The sequence below is a fragment of the Microtus ochrogaster genome, chromosome 6 (genome assembly GCF_000317375.1).
Source record: "Microtus ochrogaster isolate Prairie Vole_2 chromosome 6, MicOch1.0, whole genome shotgun sequence".
In the NCBI taxonomy this organism is placed as follows: domain Eukaryota; kingdom Metazoa; phylum Chordata; class Mammalia; order Rodentia; family Cricetidae; genus Microtus; species Microtus ochrogaster.
The window spans coordinates 22,814,298-22,831,457 of NC_022013.1; the positions used below are offsets into that span (position 1 = coordinate 22,814,298).

The 17,160-nt window shown below is 50.5% G+C and overlaps 1 protein-coding gene across 1 annotated transcript; it reads left to right on the forward strand.

The window, feature by feature from the left end:
- The first annotated feature begins 226 nt into the window (after positions 1-226).
- On the forward strand, positions 227-16,796 carry Nuak2 (NUAK family kinase 2). Its single transcript, XM_005348485.3, has 7 exons — positions 227-508; positions 8,696-8,816; positions 11,751-11,902; positions 12,153-12,218; positions 13,471-13,590; positions 14,092-14,224; positions 14,846-16,796. Exons 1-7 carry the CDS (start codon positions 305-307, stop codon positions 15,904-15,906), a joined length of 1,857 nt encoding a protein of 618 aa, XP_005348542.1. The 5' UTR covers positions 227-304; the 3' UTR covers positions 15,907-16,796.
- Positions 16,797-17,160: the final 364 nt, after the last annotated feature.

Consider the following 17,160-nt stretch of genomic DNA (forward strand, 5'->3'; position numbering starts at 1 on the left):
TCGCATTCCTGGCCCTTGAGCCCCCGGTGGGCGGGGCTCCATTCACACCTTTCCGCGCCTAGCTAAGGGGAGGAGGCGGGGAAGGATCCAGTGAGCCAATGCGAGAGGCCTTGGTCACGAGTCGCCGGCAAGCGGGCCAATGGGACTCGGGGGCGTGGCTAGGGCCTTCCCCCTCCAAACGTTTTATAGCAATTCGGACCGAGAGGCTTTCTAGCGCTCTGGGGTACGACAGTGACCTCTGGACTCGCGGCTCTCCACGCGCTGCTGCAGCAGCCCGACCCCCTCTGCCTCGCCGTCCCGCACAATGGAGTCGGTGGCCTTCCCCCGGGACTCGGACCAGGCGCTGGCGGACGGGCTCATCAAGTCGCCCAGACCCCTGATGAAGAAGCAGGCTGTGAAGCGGCACCATCACAAACACAACCTGCGGCACCGCTACGAGTTCTTGGAGACACTGGGCAAGGGCACCTATGGGAAGGTGAAGAAGGCACGAGAGAGCTCGGGACGCCTGGTGAGTGTCCCTTGCAGCTCCCGGCTCCTGGGAGCTCACAGCGCGTCCCTTGCGGTGTCCTGGCTGAGTTGCCAGGCGCGCGCATTTTATGTGTCTGTCCGTGGTTTTAGTGACAGTGTTCGTGGACCTGAGAACCTTAGCAGCACCAGAGGCCTGTCGTTTGAGAAGATGGGGCTTAACTTGCATTTTCCCTGGAACAAACTTCTACGGAGTAGAATGGAAGGAGGAAGTTGAAAGCGCCTGATCTCAGTAGATGGATGAGGCGTGGAAATCGTTAACTCTCGCCTGACACTTGGGTCCTTTCCAGTTTCGTTATGATGGCCTTTGATTGTGGGGAATGTAAAACCAGGCTCTGGTGCCAGGTCCACTGTATCTCACCATGTCTTTGGGTGTGAGGCCTTTGGGGGAACTTGTCCTTTTGATTTCATGCGTGTGTAATTGCCATAGTCATCTGTAACTCTGAGCAAGTTCCTTCATCCATATTCTGTTTCCCCTTCTGCAAAACAGACGGAACACAGCCTGTCTCACAAGCTGCTCGGGAGAGTGAATGAATAAAGAAGCAGTGTGAATGCACATGGGTCCTGATCATGGGGTTTGCATTGATAATGGATGCTTCTATCTGGAAAGCCCCCCCCCCCCCGCGCGCCGAAAGGATAGCAAATTTAGCCAAAGTTACACAGCAGTGGCTCTCCCACTCCAGTTCAGCCGGCCTGGCATTAGCCAGGTACTTGTTTAAAATGCTCAGTCTCTCATTCCCCACCACGCAGGGTGTATTATAAAGGTCTATAATTCACATCGCAGCGAGCCTCGGAGCAGGTGGCTTAGAGGTGATATTTTGCCAGATCCAGTGAGTGCTGTTTGTGAGGGGGGTGTGTTTGTGTGACCATAGCTTGCTCTATTGACTATGGCAGTGGTCCCCTCCCCTAATTGTTTGCTTTTGCAGCCAGTAGCTGGTTTGAAATTCAAGAAGTCATTTCATTGGTGAAGGAGAGTGGATGTTGGAGAAAGGAGTGGATTATGGCCCCATCAATGGGAGCAAGTATGTTTTTCCTGCTAAGGCCTGGCACAGTCCCTGGTTGCCCGCTGCCAGGTTACAGCTATTGGGCAATCGTGTACTTCCTGGCTCTCCTTTCTTTCTCTTTCTATAAAGTGCCAGGGCCCCAGAGGCTCCAGGCTTGAGACGGCTGGGCCCAAGCTTCGTCAGGGGCTTAGCTTGAAGATAGCTGCTTGTGGCTTGTTGCCTGTGTCTCTCGTGAGAAAATTGGGTGGAGGAACTAGACTGGCTGAGAGATCAAAGTTCAGAGATCCCATCAGCTCTTGACTGAGGTCACTGTCTTATACAGAGAGAGAAAAGAGAAGAGAGAGAGACACACATCACATTTAGGCCTTGGTGGCTCTTATATCAAAACAGAAAGTTCAGAGGGAAGTCCCAGGTTCATGTGCCTTGCTGTGTGCAAGATCAGCAAATGTGAAGTCTGCTCTCGACCTCCCCAATCAGACCATCCAGGACAGCTGTTGAGTTTGCTCAGGGTCCCCCCCACTTTCTTAGAAAGCAACTTTCTGCTCTGCTAACGATTTCTCAATCCTGGAGCACTGCCCTCACCCCCACCCACCCAACCCTACATCTTGACTGTTCTCCCTAGAGAGAGCCTTGATGCTTCAGATGTGTCCTTGGGGGAGAGGGACATGGGGCTGCTTATATCTTCCCCGGATGCACTGAGATTGGTGGTGGGAGCCCAGTTCACAGGGAAGCCTGCTGGGTGACATCGTCGTGGGTACTCCTCACCACATCCCCAGCTCCCTTCCCGCTCTCCACTTGCAGAGATGGTCAGGAGGGTCCCGTGGGACTGTCTGCAGGGAAGGACGGGGGTGGGGGACTAATGACTGCTCCAGGATGGCATCAGAGGAAAAACAAATATTTGTCCTGGATCTCAGGCACATTCCTGGTATCCAAATGACATGTCCTGCTGCGTAGTCTCCCAGCTCCCCTAACTAACCCCTCTCCCTAAAGAGAAAAACACCTGCTAGGGGCCCACCAAAGCCTTTGGTCTGATCTGTGTGGAAGTCTTCCTTCTAAGGGGGGTCCTGAGGGGCAGGAAGGGAGAGCAAGGAGGGAGTTCTATGTGTTCTCAGTGCTTCTGCTCCTTTCACATTTTCAGTGGCTTAGTAGGCTTCTAGACATTGGGAAAAGGAGAGAATCTCCTTCCTTCATTGTTAGATGAGGGAACCGAAGCCCGGAAAGGGGAAGTGATTTGTCTTCTGGCCGGGTAATGGCAGAATGCAACAGAAGCTCCAGGCTTGTCCACCTAGGTCTCAGATGACCAAGTGCTGAGTCGTGGTCTAGAAATCAGCTTTGAAATGAGCCTGGGCTTGCCTCAGAGCTTTGTCATCCCATTGGCTAGCTCCAGCTGCCTTCCCAGCCCTCCAGGCAATGTTTAGAGTAGGAGAAGTCACTGGGAACCCCTCTTCTCAATACTGTATTGAGGGACAGTGTGTGACACTCTATTCCTACAAAGTGTCAAATTGTGCTTCCCGTTGCTTACCAGATGAAAAGACCTTTGTTCCTCAGTATCCTTATCTGGAAAACGAGGATTATAATAATTCCTGTATCGTGGGTTTAAGACTAAGATAATATCTGTAAATCTTAGCACAGCGTCTAACGCACATGGGATTTACTGCTCCAGTAGGGATGCATTGACGTAGGGGCTCCTATTCTGGGCTTCTCCTGCCACAGTAAGGGGCATAGGCTGTGCTCAGTCTTCTTGAGTTGGACCACTATGGCCTCTGCTTTGTTCAAAGCCCTCATCTCTCATTCAGCCAACTTCAGAGGAGGACTTCTGCTGGCCAGCAGCCAAAGGCTTGTTGGGCAAGATGCTGCCGTCCCAGCTCCTCCTGCACCTGCCTGCTCAGCAACAGGGAGGGAGGCTGCAGGCGACTCTTGTCCTTGGGCTCCAGCCAAACCACACAAAAGGGCTGGGCAGGGAAGCTCCTTGCTCAGGAACCTGGCAGAGTGGACTAGAAAGAAGCTAGGAGGAGGTGGTATTGTATAGGACTAGGGGAGATGGCTCAAGTTACCCACAGAGACTCTTCCCGATTCCTGCCTAGTTCTTGGTAGAGTGGCGCATCCCCACTGCTCAGCCGGAGCGGCCTAACCTAACCACTCCCGCACTATCTAAGTGGGTCATCGTCCAGCTCCTCGCCTCCTTCCCAGACAGCAGCTTCTCCATGAAGGACCAGAGAGGAGTTAAGGATGTTGGCTATGACCAGAGATGCCCAGCTTATACCATCTCAGCACCCGGAACCAGCATCTCTGCAACCACCCCCCTTCTTTTTTCTTCTCAATTTTTTTGATCCCCTTCTGAATATAGATCATTCCTCATCTGAGCTCTGGGTGAGAGGAGGTATTTACCAAAGGGGCCTCAGCACTACCTCCTCAGGGTATTGGCAAAGACTAGGCAGGTTTTAAGTGGGAAAGAATGGCACACACAATGTGACCTACGGCAAGGCATGGGCAGTCCCTTCTCCAGGGATGGGAGGCAGGGCTGGACACTTCCACGGAACTTTTGTCTTCTGAGATCCTAACGTCTCTTCCTGCGTCGTCCTTTCCTGTGCTTGGAGAAACTCTGGAGAAGTTGGCTTTTCTTTTGGAAGTTTTCACTGCATGAAAATCAGGTTGGGGAATTTGCTTTCCTGCCTTTACCAGCGCAGAGCTTCAGGGACAAGAAAATTCACTGGGATGAATTCAGGAATTATGCTCTGGCAGTTTACATGGCCAAGCATGGTGGCCTTGCCACAGTCCTTGTATGGCAGCTTCCTGACACTGCAGTGACCCGTTCCTTAAGGAGCGCTCCACAGAATGCTGGAGCATGGAAGGGAACTCAGAGCTCCACCCTGATCTGCCTGGAATGTTCTTGCCCTTTCGTAGCCCACAGTCTTAGCTGAAAACCTCACCCATCCTTCCAGACTTGACACGGTTTGCTTCTGGGCTGGTTTCCCCGTGCTCTTTCAAGGAGAGAAAGCGACTCTTTAAAGCCACTCCCCAAGCTCCTCCACAAGCGAGGGTGTTAAAACGAGACAGCTAAGAGCAACTTGCTGCTCTTGCAGAGGACCTGAGTTTGGTTTCTAGTACACACGTGGTTGCTCAGAACCATCTGTAACTCCAATTTCAGGGGATTCGGTGCCCTCTTCTGACCTCCACGGGCATTGTATGCATGTGGCACACAGGCAAAACACCCATTTGCATAGGATAAAAATAAATCCAAACAAACAAACTAGACAACCCACTTAGCCAGATTCTTCTAGTTTCATGTGCCTTGAGTTGCATGGCTTGAGACAGACAGGTGTGAGTCTGGGTACCCGGGTTCACCAGCCCTGCTCAGCTGGCCATGCGGTTCTGTTCATACACAGAAGCATCACTGGGGCTGGTTCATGCTTCTTCTGCCTCAGAGTGTGGTGACTGTATAGTAAATTGATTAGATGTGGGTAATCTGCAGAATAAAAAGGAGTGCGTTAATAATTGTGTCAGGGAGGAGCTGAAGTGATGGGTCAGTATACTTGCTGCTCTTCCAGAGGCCCCGGTTTGGATTCCCAGTACCTACACTGTGGTTCACAACCATCCATAACTCCAGTTCTAGGGGATCTGACAGCTTCTTCGGACCTCCCTGAGCACCAGGCACACACATGGTGCACATACATATACATACAAACAAGACACGCATTCATATAAAATTTAATAAATTTATGAAATTAAAAAATATTGTGTCAGTACAAAGATAGATCCTGGCATGTGGCCATCCTCTGTCGGGGTTTGGGTGCCTGTCGAGTTGGAACCCTCTTTTGTCCTAAGGCACAGTTGCCAATTACCTTGTAGGTGAGAATAAAGGTCCCTAGAAATTAGTTCTTGTAACTGAGGTGGACTCCACCCAGGCCCGGGAGGGAGGGGAATGGGAGTCCTATCTGGTCGCTGCTTCCTTGAGGCAAAGATCACCCAGAGACTTGACCAATAGATATGAGTAATGAGTGTTCCCTAGTGTATAGATGTTAAAGGCTTTTTGCACTCAGGGATCCTTTCTAGCCCTGAGTGGTACCATATCTATGACATATTAAGGTTGGAAGAGTTTGGGATGGAGGCCTGATAGCTTGTCTCATTTCTTTCCTGGGAAGGAATCTCTTAGGACCCACTGTGGATAACTATGGACTCAGCAGGAATGAGACTGGGGAGAAAATTAGAATTTCAGGCCATCTAAGGCTAGAAGAAATGGGTCTTGAGGTTTTACTTGTGTGCCTACTGGCCGTGCGAAGTAATCAAGACCCAATTCTTCTAACCTTCAATTTTTGGAAACTCGTTTCTTTTAACCCTTACTTCCTTTAGAGCTCTGTCCCTAAGCCTGTGGTATCATTTCAGTATTCCATACGCTTGTGTCCACACAACTGTGCATCTAACCCCTGCCCGGTCTTTGCCTGGATGCATTTTAAGTTCTCAGGCTTTTGCAGCTGTCCAGATAGCGATGTGTGTGCTTACATATGACTGTTTTTCCTACTTACTATATACTTTTTATAGATCTTTGTCTCTAAGGATTTTACAGCCCCTTTACTCATTGTCCAATTTTATGAACAAAGACTTACAGAAGAGGGAGCAAGTCCTGCAAGCTCCCCTTCAGGGTGAGGAAAGAGGTGTGTGGGAGTATTGCTCAGTGGTGAATGTCTTCTAGTTGAAGGAATATTCAAGGCCTGTGTCCTGCTCCCCTGTCCTGCACCCAGGTCTAAGCCCTGGGGGTGTTCGGCCTGGCTCTTTAGGGAGAGATGAGTGGAGTTAGAGCAGAATGTTGTAGCAGCCTGATCCCCACAGCTGCAGCATCCCCTGCATTGGGCCTCTCGGGGATGAGGCTCCATGGTGACCATCTGCCATTGTCTTCCCTGCCCTGCTCTGAGGAGGGCTGAGAATGGGGCCTGCCCCCTTTCAGCCTTGCAGATTTAGGGCAGGATGGGGTGGAGGGCATGCCATCCATGGCCTGTTGCCTGGGTGACCGGTCTGTGGGCATTGTGAGCAACTCCTTTACAGGATTAGGGCTATTCCACATTCTTGTCAGATGGGGAGCACAAGCCCAAAGAGCCTGGTGTCCTGAGAGCAGAAGCCATTGTCTACCTCCAGAGCCTGTGAAAGGGTGGATTAGAGGCCCCACCCTTTGAGCTGGGGTTTCCTTTTTGTCTCCTTTTGAATCCAGAGGGGAGGCCAGTCCTCCTGGGAAATTGTATGAGGAGTTGTTTACCTCAGTCTGGGCCTTCATATTTCTCATTTTGTGTGTGAAGAGGAAGTCTTGTGTTTACCATTCTGTTGGTGTCCTTGGCCAGAACTTGCCAGGAACTGACCGGCCTGGGACACCCCAACACTCACCCAGACTCTGAGGGCCCCTGGCCTTTGTCCAGCTCACTTCACAGACTCGGCGCAGCGAAGCCCCTCAGACTACTTAGTTCAGCCCGTGTATTTCACAGAAAGGCAACTGAAACTCTGAGAGGGTTGGGACTCGCCCGAAGCCACCAGGACAGAGCCTGAGAATCAGGCACCCTGAGTCCCAGCTCCGTGGTTTCCCATTAGTCACTCTGGCTGGGCCTTGTCCTAGACCACTACTGAGTGCCGTGGGCCAGGGAGACCAAGGCTCGTAGGTGTTGAGCTGCAGTGCCTTCCTTTCCTCTGTACTCACCCTTCCTGAAGCCACCACACACCAGCTGGAGGGGTTAATCATTGTGTGTCCCACCTTTCCAGAGAAAGACACCAAATCCCAGAGGACCCTCTGTCGAGTTGTTTACTTGTTGGGAAGGAAGGGACATTCCTTACCTGGACTTCAAAGACTGGTCTGTGGAGGGTAGTTCGTGTGTGTGTGTGTGTGTGTGTGTGTGTGTGTGTGTGTGTGTGTGTGTGTGTTTGGTGATCTGTATAAAATTTTCCATTTTAACTATCTTTATGTGTATAACCCACTAGCATATTGAATATATCCACAATATTGTTAAACATCACAATATAAAATAGCTTTCTTTAATTTTTTAATGTAATGTGTGTGGGTGTCTACTCTGGATGCAATGTGTATGGGTGTCTACTCTGGATGCGTGTTTGTCCATCTGCAGAGGGCATCTGATCCTTTGGGACTAGAGTTACAGACAGTTTGTGAGCTACATATGAGTGCTGGGAAACAAACACACATCCTTTGGAAGAGCAGCCTGTGCTCTTAGCTACTGGGACATTGCTCCAGCTCTCTAAAATCTTTGTCATCCCAAATAGGAGCTCTGTGCACATTAAATAAGAACACCCCCATGCCACTCTTGAGCCCTGAGCTCCTGGTAGCTTTTGATCTACTTTCTGTCTGTATAGTGTTTGCTTTAGTGCCTCATAAAAGCGGCTCACATAATATTTGTCACTCTGTGCGACTAACTTAGCTCCCTGAGTATGTCTTCATGGTTCAGACGTCCTATAGGAGGTATCAGAATTCCATTCCTTTTTCTGACTGATTAATATCAAATTTTGTCTATCCATTTGCCTGTTGATAGGCATTTGGGTTGTAATTTTTGGCTAGTGCTTGGTTATTTACCAAATTGGATTGCAGGACAGAAAAAAGACTCAATTCAGAATCAGGTTGCCAGTTGTGCTAGGCTGTGGCTATGACTTTAAGGAACGTATTGGCCTCTTGGGTTTCCCGGTTCTTCACCTGTTTTTTTAAAAAAATCTAATTCCCAGAGTTGTGAGGACCAGTTTATTTACTAATGCAGTGAGTTGCTATTCATTTTCTAATGTGTACTAGCTAGGCCCTCTGTCTGGTATCAAGCTGCCAGTACTGAGTAAAATCATCCTTGTCTTTGGGGTGCACTGTGCCCATTAGACTTGTAAATCCTGAAGCATCAAACTTCACAGGTGTAGGTTGTTCTGTTTCTTATTCATTGGTAGAGTTTGAAAGTGAGGCCATTGGTCAGTGCTGCACTGGGTGGACTGCACTGGGCCCACATGAAAAACTTTTTCTAGACAAGGCCATCTCCAGATTCCTGTCACCTGCCCTGGTAAAGGTGGTGGCTTCTCTTGGTACATTCTGTGGTTTGTGCTGCAGGCAGAGTAACAGGGTCAGGGCTCATGGAGCATCCTCAGGGACGCCTCGCCCTGCTATACATTTCTCCTTAATCTTGGGCATCTTCTTTTCCCAGGTGGCCATCAAGTCGATCCGGAAAGACAAAATCAAAGATGAGCAGGATCTGTTACATATAAGGAGGGAGATTGAGATTATGTCATCGCTCAACCACCCGCACATCATTGCCATCCATGAAGGTATGGCCGTGGGACATTTGGAACTGGGAGTCATAAATCTGTGTGTGTGTGTGTTTGTGTGTGTGTTGTGTGTATATGTGTGTATGTAGGTGTCTGTTGTGTGTATGTGTGTGTAGGGGTGTGTGTAGGTGTGTGTGTGTAGGGGTGTGTGTGTGTGTGTAGTAGTCAAAACTGCCAACACAAAGAAGTAAACATGAGCCCAACGGTACATGCCTGTAATCCCAACTGTGATGCCTGTAATCTCAGCAGCCTCAGGAAGCTTGAAACAGGAGGAATATAAATTTGAAGCCAGTCTAAGCTGCATAACTAACAAAACCCTGCCTTTAAATAAATACATAACTTGAACAAATAAAGTTCTTTTATAAAAAAAGAAATAAGAACGATAAAGGCTTAGAGTTGCAGAAGCTGGATTCAGAACCCTGTCAGATGACACAGAACACTCAGTAAGAACTGGGCCTTAGTTCCTCTTTTCTAAAATGGTATAGTCCCATTTACATCACAGGGTGGTTGCAAAAATCCAACTGGCTAGTATCATTGAGTACACTGTAAGTGGAAAAGCTGTAGGTTTGTTTGTGTTTGTCACATGGCTGCGGTCCTACCTACAATCCCATTGCTAGGTAGATGCTGTAAATGGAGCTGCATCCTCATCCCAGACTGCAAGCCTTTCGTCCTCATTATTGAGTTCTTTCTGTACTAGCACTGCCTCCCAACCCCATGAGATCCTCAGCAACCCAGGGGAAGCTGAAATGCCAGAGTCTGCCCCTGTCTCGGGTTTGTGGGTGCTGTTCATTGTTCGTCTGCTAGCCAGGCCTCCTAAAGTCATCCTGTGCCCCTGAATCACTCCTGCCATGGGCTTACTCTGCCTCTTCTCGTCTCTCTTGGCCTCCTCCCCTCTGACATCAGTTCTGGTTGATCACTCTGGCTGCCTTCCTCCCTGCGGCCCAGACAACAAAGTGAGCGGGAGGAGAGGTGAGGAGGGAAGGAGGGAGAACACCCTCCCACGTACACCTGTGTGCTTCAAGTCTTTATGTCATAGCAGCTAAAGGGGATCACAGGGACAGCGGGAGGAGGCAGGGGAAGAAGAGAGCCTACAGATTTGTCCAGAGCATGTTTCTGTCTGAAGACTCCTGGTGGGAAGCACAGAGATGTCTCCACTCTCGGGTTCCTAGGAAGATAAAGGGCAAAGCTATTGTTATGACCCCGTGACTTGAGCTTGTCCCATGAGGAGCCCAGACAAGTGGCTGAGAAGGCACGCTTGGTGATTGGCAGTGTGTGCCTGCTTGCCCTCACATGCATGAATCTGGGTGAATATAAATTCTCTCCATCTCTCCATACCCAGTTTCTATTTGAGTCTGAGAACTGAGGTGATGCTCCGGGTATGTGTGTGCATGAGTATGTGTCTGTATATCTGTGTATCTGTGTGTGTGTGTTTGTGTGTGTATCTATGCATGTCTGTGTGTGTCTGTATGTCTTTGTATCTGTGTGTGTCTGTGTGTCTGTATTTCTGTGTGTGTGTCTGTATGTCATTGTATCTGAGTGTGTCTGTGTCTGTATCTGTGTGTGTGTATGTCTGTGTATCTGTGTTTCTGTATCTGTGTGTCTATGTATCTGTGTTTGCACGTGTGTGTGTCTTAATGTCTGTGTACCTGTGTGTGTGTGTCTGTGTATCTGCGTATGTATGTGTGTTAATAGTGCAGACACAGGATATTACTGTTTTGGGGTGTCTGAAGGGTTCCTCTAGATTCATCTTCATTTCACTACAGGGCTTTAGGGTTTGGGGCTGGGGGAAATGCTGAGACTTGACTTCTAATCTAAATGTACCCCAAAATGCATCATGCTGGCTCTTTATCTTTGTTTCCTAGCATAAAGATTGTTTATAAACTGAGACTCACTTGTGTGGAGTCTCGGTCAAGAGCCCCTAAGAGCCTGGGTCACCATGCTCACCTGGAAAATGATATTATAAACCTTCTTCTGGCTTTGTAGCTGACATCTGGGAGTGGGGAGTCATCCCTTAGCTGCTTCTCAGAGGCTAGACAGCAACAGCTCTGGGGCTGGCCAAACAAGCCAAACTCATAGGACCCGTTTAACACAGATGTAGTGTCATAGGCCAGCATGTTCTGACACACCAGCCGAAGGGCCAGTTCCAGGAGCCAGTTCCTTTCTACTTTTTAGAGGACCAGAGCCAGGTCACAGCCTGGAGTGGTGAGACAGCCCTTCCTCCCCACGGAGATGGGCTAACTGGGGTGGGCTGACCGCCAAAAGCCAGACAGCCAATTAATTACCCCGTATTGATTGATTGTCTCTGTGTCTGAGGCCATACGCACGCTGACTCTGGCCTGGGTGGCAGGAGTGAGGACTGTCTCAAGCCTCACTGTCACGAGGCAGGTCTGTTGTTAGACTTTACGTGAGGACGCTGATACTGCAATAGGTCCCATTTCCCAAGCGCTTTCTCGTGTGGCAGAGACTGTGCCAGCAAGAGCTGTCACCGATTTCTTGCCTGTTTCCCACTGCAGACCTGTGAGGTTGCTGGTATTTATTGTCTGCTCTCAAGGGAGGAAACTAAGGCACAGTGGTGTGACCGTTTGTCAGATTCATCCAGTAACTCTTCATGCTCACTGAGATCTAGTAGGGATTTCACCAAGGTCATAAGATGAAGTATAGGGTCTGGACCAAAGAGCCCTGCTTTTTATCCCTAGCAGTGCTGGCTTCTCTCTCCTGGGAGTTTGCAGAGTCCTCGAAAGCCTAAACTTAGCCACTGACCTCTGGTCTTGATTTGCTGGTCCTAGGAGAAGCAGAGCCTTCAAAGGTTACTTTCTTACCCTTATTGGCTGCCCTGGAGCAGACATTCCAGAGGGAGATCCTATCTGGTTTGAGGCTATGGAAGAGACCATGGTCCACGTTGGGAGGCCTGACATTGTCATTTGCCCTCTCCAGTGTTTGAGAACAGCAGCAAGATCGTGATTGTCATGGAGTACGCCAGCCGGGGTGATCTGTATGATTACATCAGTGAGCGGCCACGGCTGAGTGAGCGGGACGCCAGGCATTTCTTCCGACAGATCGTCTCTGCCCTGCACTACTGCCACCAGGTAAGTGCCCACCGGTCTCCGTTGTGTTTGGGGGAAGAGGGTGCCTCTGGGGCCCTAAGGCTTCTGGACTCTCAGACCAAGGGATGCTAGCACACGGGAGGGCCTATGATTCCTTGGACTATGTCAGCGAATTTCTGAATACCAGCCTGCCTGTGCTCAACTCTATTAATTCCATTTTTTTAGACTAGGTTTCTTGTCTCCCTTCCCTTGCCTGGTAACATTCCCTGACTGGGTTCCCTTTCTCTTTTAGAATGGGATTGTTCACCGTGATCTCAAGCTGGAGAACATCCTTCTAGATGCCAATGGAAATATCAAGGTGAGCATCACTTCTGGTTTCTAGAAGCTTCCCTGTCCCACCCTAGGTTTTCTGTTCTGTCTCCAGTCAAGTAGCTCCAAGTGCTCAGGGGTCCCTGAAGTTAAGCCAACCCTGGACCTCAGTCATCATTCATCCCAACACTTCCTTTATGGATGGGGCCCTGAGCCCCCCAAGAGGAAGATCACCCTACTGTGGTCGTACACGAACCTGAGCACACAATTTAATCTGCTACAGACAAGAAGCCCTGTAGCTTCTGTCCTCGTGAGCATCACTTTCGGTTTCCCACAGCCACTAGACGCTCATGCTGAAGCAGCTAGATTTGTCAGTCAGAGGTTCAGGTCAGGGAGATAAACCAGAATCTCAGGACTGGAAGGGGAAGATGGCAAGAGCTGATTTTGGTAACAGGTTAGCCCGGCAAACAACTGGGAGAGTGACATAATCTGACCCTGCTCGGAACCTACCTGACACAGGACAAAGGTCACTCCATGACTGCTGACCTGCGTGTCCTGAGATATCCTGGTACTAAGTCTGTAACCCTTATCCAGCCAGTTCCCGAAGCAGGCAGGGTTTCTTTGAAGCTGACAGGAGAGGGAGGCCAGAGCCAGTAAACACACACACACTAGACAAGCACACAGGCTCCGTTGGTACCAATCATCAACGTCATTATAGGCTCACCTGGCAACGTCTTGATAAGACGCCAATAAAGCTATAAACAAGGGATCCAGAGTTTTACGAATAGGCTTCCCCACCCTGCACACATGACCCTTTGATGGGGTGAAGGGTCAGGTAGCTCCAGGATCTTGGCCTCCACCTCTAGCTGAAATAAACAGAAAAGAGGATAATCTTAGAAACTCTCAGACCTCTAAAATCAATCATCTCAGGGGCCCTTTGAGAAGATTCCATCTCCTGTGTGTGGTCAGCCCTGACCTTTGTCCTCTCCTCTCCTCCCTTCTCCTCGCCTCTCCCCCTTGGCCATTCATGTTCACCCTGGGTTCCTGTTCAGGTATGAGCAGAGATGAGACCTTTGCTCAGAAGGGCAGCTCAGACTTCACATGGTCACTGGGTCAGGGCCCTTACTTGCCTAATGAAGGCCTTAGGGCACTGTCTTTCAGGACCTGAGCTATGAGATGTGGGTTGGGAGTGTCTTTCCTTCTGTCAGGGCTTGGCTTTCCCCAGGATCTGGAGAGAGGATGGCCAAGAGCCGTGAACAACCCAACCTTTGACATGACCTGTGTTTGTCCCAACCCTATAGATTGCTGATTTTGGCCTCTCCAACCTGTACCACAAAGGCAAGTTCCTTCAAACATTCTGTGGGAGCCCTCTCTATGCCTCACCTGAGATCATCAACGGGAAGCCCTATGTGGGCCCAGAGGTAAGAGCTCTCCTCCTGCTGGTATCCCTGAATCTGGGTCATGCAGGTTGAGCTAGTTTGCTAGGTACATCCTTTTCCAGAACACAAAGCTCAGGCCCTACAAGGTGACAATTTGCCAAGCCTTGAGGCAGAAATAGAGAGCTGTCATAGAACCGAGGCTCCCTGGCATCCCATCTTCTTCTTGTCCCCTGGTTCTCATCACCTCCTGGCACTCAGTCCAGCCACCTCACCTTGACCCAGAATGATGGCAATGGCCTGGCCACTGCTCCCATGCTTGTGGTCGTCCCTCCCAGGGGAACTGACTGCCAGTATCTTTTCTTACGAAACCCCGATCCCTCTGCTGCTTCCCCTACGTCACCTCTGATTACAAGGGGAAGTAAGAGGAAGTCTTCAGATATGACCTTGCCCTCTTCCTTTGTGTTGGAGATATGGGTGGCAGCCCCCCTCCAGTCTGTGGCACATGCTGTGTCTTTGCTGAGCGTTCCCTGCCCTCTCTTTCAGGTGGACAGCTGGTCTCTGGGAGTTCTCCTATACATTCTGGTGCATGGCACCATGCCCTTTGATGGGCAGGATCATAAAACACTGGTGAAACAAATCAGCAATGGGGCTTACCGTGAACCCCCCAAGCCGTCTGGTAAGTGAGCACTGTGGTCAGGCTGGGTGCGTGGGGGTTGTCACTGTCCTTGATCACTGAGACAGCGACTAGACGATGGTGATAAGGAAGGTAGCAGTCCACGGTGACACAGGGAAGGTGAGCATGCACCCTACTGGTCTCTCTCCAGCCTGAGACCTCTGAGGGAGGGGGCAGCTCTCTTCATTAGAAGCTTGCTTTAGAAGGGCTTTCTAAGGTCCAGCCTAACCCTCCTTGCTATAGTTGTATTGCTGCCTATTGCCTTTTTCCTCCTCCTAAGAAATCTGAGCTTTCACGTATGATACAGAGAGCAGGAAGATGTATGTGAGAGCCTTGCTTTAGCCATGAGCACAGTCCCTGTCAGAGAATTGAATTTCAGCAGAGAAGGAGCGTATGGATGTAGAAACCAGGGCTGATAAGGAGAGCTTGTGGGACAGAGGCAATTGACTGAGTCTCTCTGGCCTAGGGAGTGGCCTGAAGCTGTATGGAGCCTGAGGAAGGAATGTACTGCTCTAACCCAGAAACATGAGCAGTGTCTGCACTTGAGTGAGACAGGCCTGTGCTAGAGGACCTTGGGTGCCCTTCTTGCACTGTCAAACTGGAGCTGTTGCTTTTGTTTTTCAGATGCCTGTGGCCTGATCCGGTGGCTGTTAATGGTGAACCCCACTCGTCGGGCCACACTGGAGGATGTAGCCAGTCACTGGTGGGTCAACTGGGGCTATACTACCAGAGTTGGGGAACAGGAGGTTCTACGTGAGGGTGGGCACCCTGGTGGCGACTCTGGCCGGGCCTCCATGGCCGACTGGCTACGACGCTCCTCCCGTCCGCTCCTGGAGAACGGGGCCAAGGTGTGCAGCTTCTTCAAACAGCATGTACCAGGAGGTGGAAGCACTGGCCCCGGGCTGGAGCGGCAACATTCTCTTAAGAAGTCCCGGAAAGAGAATGACATGGCTCAGACTCTGCAGGGCGATGCAGCTGAGGACACCTCCCCTCGCCTTGGCAAGAGCAGCCTCAAGCTACCAAAAAGCATTCTCAAGAAAAAGGCCTCTACCTCCTCAGGGACAGTCCAGGAGGACCCTCAGGAACTCAGCCCAGTGCCCGATACCCCAGGGCAGCCTGTCTCTGCTGTGGCTCTACTCCCGAGAAAGGGCATCCTCAAGAAGTCTCGGCAGCGTGAGTCTGGTTACTATTCCTCTCCAGAGCCCAGTGAGTCTGGGGAACTCTTAGATGCTGGTGATGTGTTTGTAAATGGGGACCCCATGGAGCAGAAGTCTCCACAAGCTTCAGGGCACCTCCTCCACCGAAAGGGCATTCTCAAACTCAATGGCAAGTTCTCACGCACAGCCTTGGAAGGCACCGCCCCTAGCACCTTTGGCTCCCTGGACCAATTGGCCTCCCCTCACCCTGCAGCACGGGCCAGTCGCCCCTCAGGGGCTGTGAGTGAGGACAGCATCCTGTCCTCCGAGTCCTTTGACCAGTTGGACTTACCTGAGTGGCTCCCCGAAACCCCACTGCGGGGCTGTGTGTCTGTGGACAACCTGAGGGGGCTTGAGCAGCCACCCTCAGAAGGCCTGAGGCGATGGTGGCAGGAGCCCCTGGGGGATAGCTGCTTTTCTCTGACAGACTGCCAAGAGGTGACAGCAGCCTACCGACAAGCCCTAGGAATTTGCTCAAAGCTCAGCTGAAGACAGACCTAGTTGGGGTGGGTTCGGAGAGGGTTTGCAAAGGGTTCCTGGGGAAATGGGAGAGGGAGTAGAAAAGTTATCCAGGCCTCCAAGTCTTCAGCCTGATGAACCAGAAAGTTGAGGAGGAAAATGGTACCCATGCTGGAGAGACTGAGAAGAACTCACAGATTCCAGGCTGCTGGGATGTCAGGATGTTGCAGTGGGACCTCGGAGACCTGATGCGCACTCACTTAGCCAGTGCCTACCTCCGCTATGCCATGAGTGTTACCCACCTCTCCGCTGGCTGCCAGTGTCGGGGTGCATCTTCACACAAGGTCCTGTTCCCACCAACCAGAGTTAGAACCCTGACATGCCTGGGGGTAATCTGGAGTAACCCTTCCTCTCTAACTTAAAGAGGAAGCAGCCTCTGGTTCTCATCTTCCAAACCCAAGCCTCCCAGAGTCTGTCGCTGCTGTGGATCTCAGAGACCTGAAAAGACTCCGGCTGCTGTTTGACTTCATCTCAAGGGGTCCAGAAGATGCCTCTGGATCCCACCTCAGACCTCAAAGACTTGAGCTTCTGCCTTGAAGCTGCTTGACATCTAGACTATGAGTGGATGTGTCTATTTCTCAGGCTAACGGGACCTAGAATGTGCTGATTTATTTAATTTTTTTTGGTTCTCACTTTTATTTTATTTTTTGTTTGTTTGTTTTTTTTAAGTGGAATTTGCTGCTTTCAGCAATGTGAATGCTGTGTTCTGGGGAGAGCCACTGGGCCACTGAAGTTTATAGAAGTATTTGGCAGTGATGTCCCTCTAAGGGGTGGGAGGGGTCTTAGGTCCCCTGAGCACTGGGTTGGCTGTCTGGTCCCTTCACACCTTAGGCTGTCCACCCTCCCTCATCTGTGGCCAAATAAACCTCAATCCATTAAACCAGCATGATGACTGGACAAACAATCTCTGGGTTCTCTTTGGGGACCTGGCTTCACATCTTTGAACCTTATTCTCTTGGGCTGCCATAGGTGCAACACAGATTTTGATCCAAACAGAACAAAGGGGTTTGGAGGTGCATCTGGGTGGTCAGAGTCTTGTTTAATGTGTACTCTCAATCCCTAGTAAAAGAATAAAATAAGACACACACACATACACAAACAAAAAACAAAAAAACAACCCTCTCCAAAGCACCCAGTCCACCTGCAGCAGGCGCTTGGGCCTGACCCTGCTAAGCGTTCTGGAAGAATAGCCATGGCCCAGGGTCCTGAATTCTCCTCTTCCCC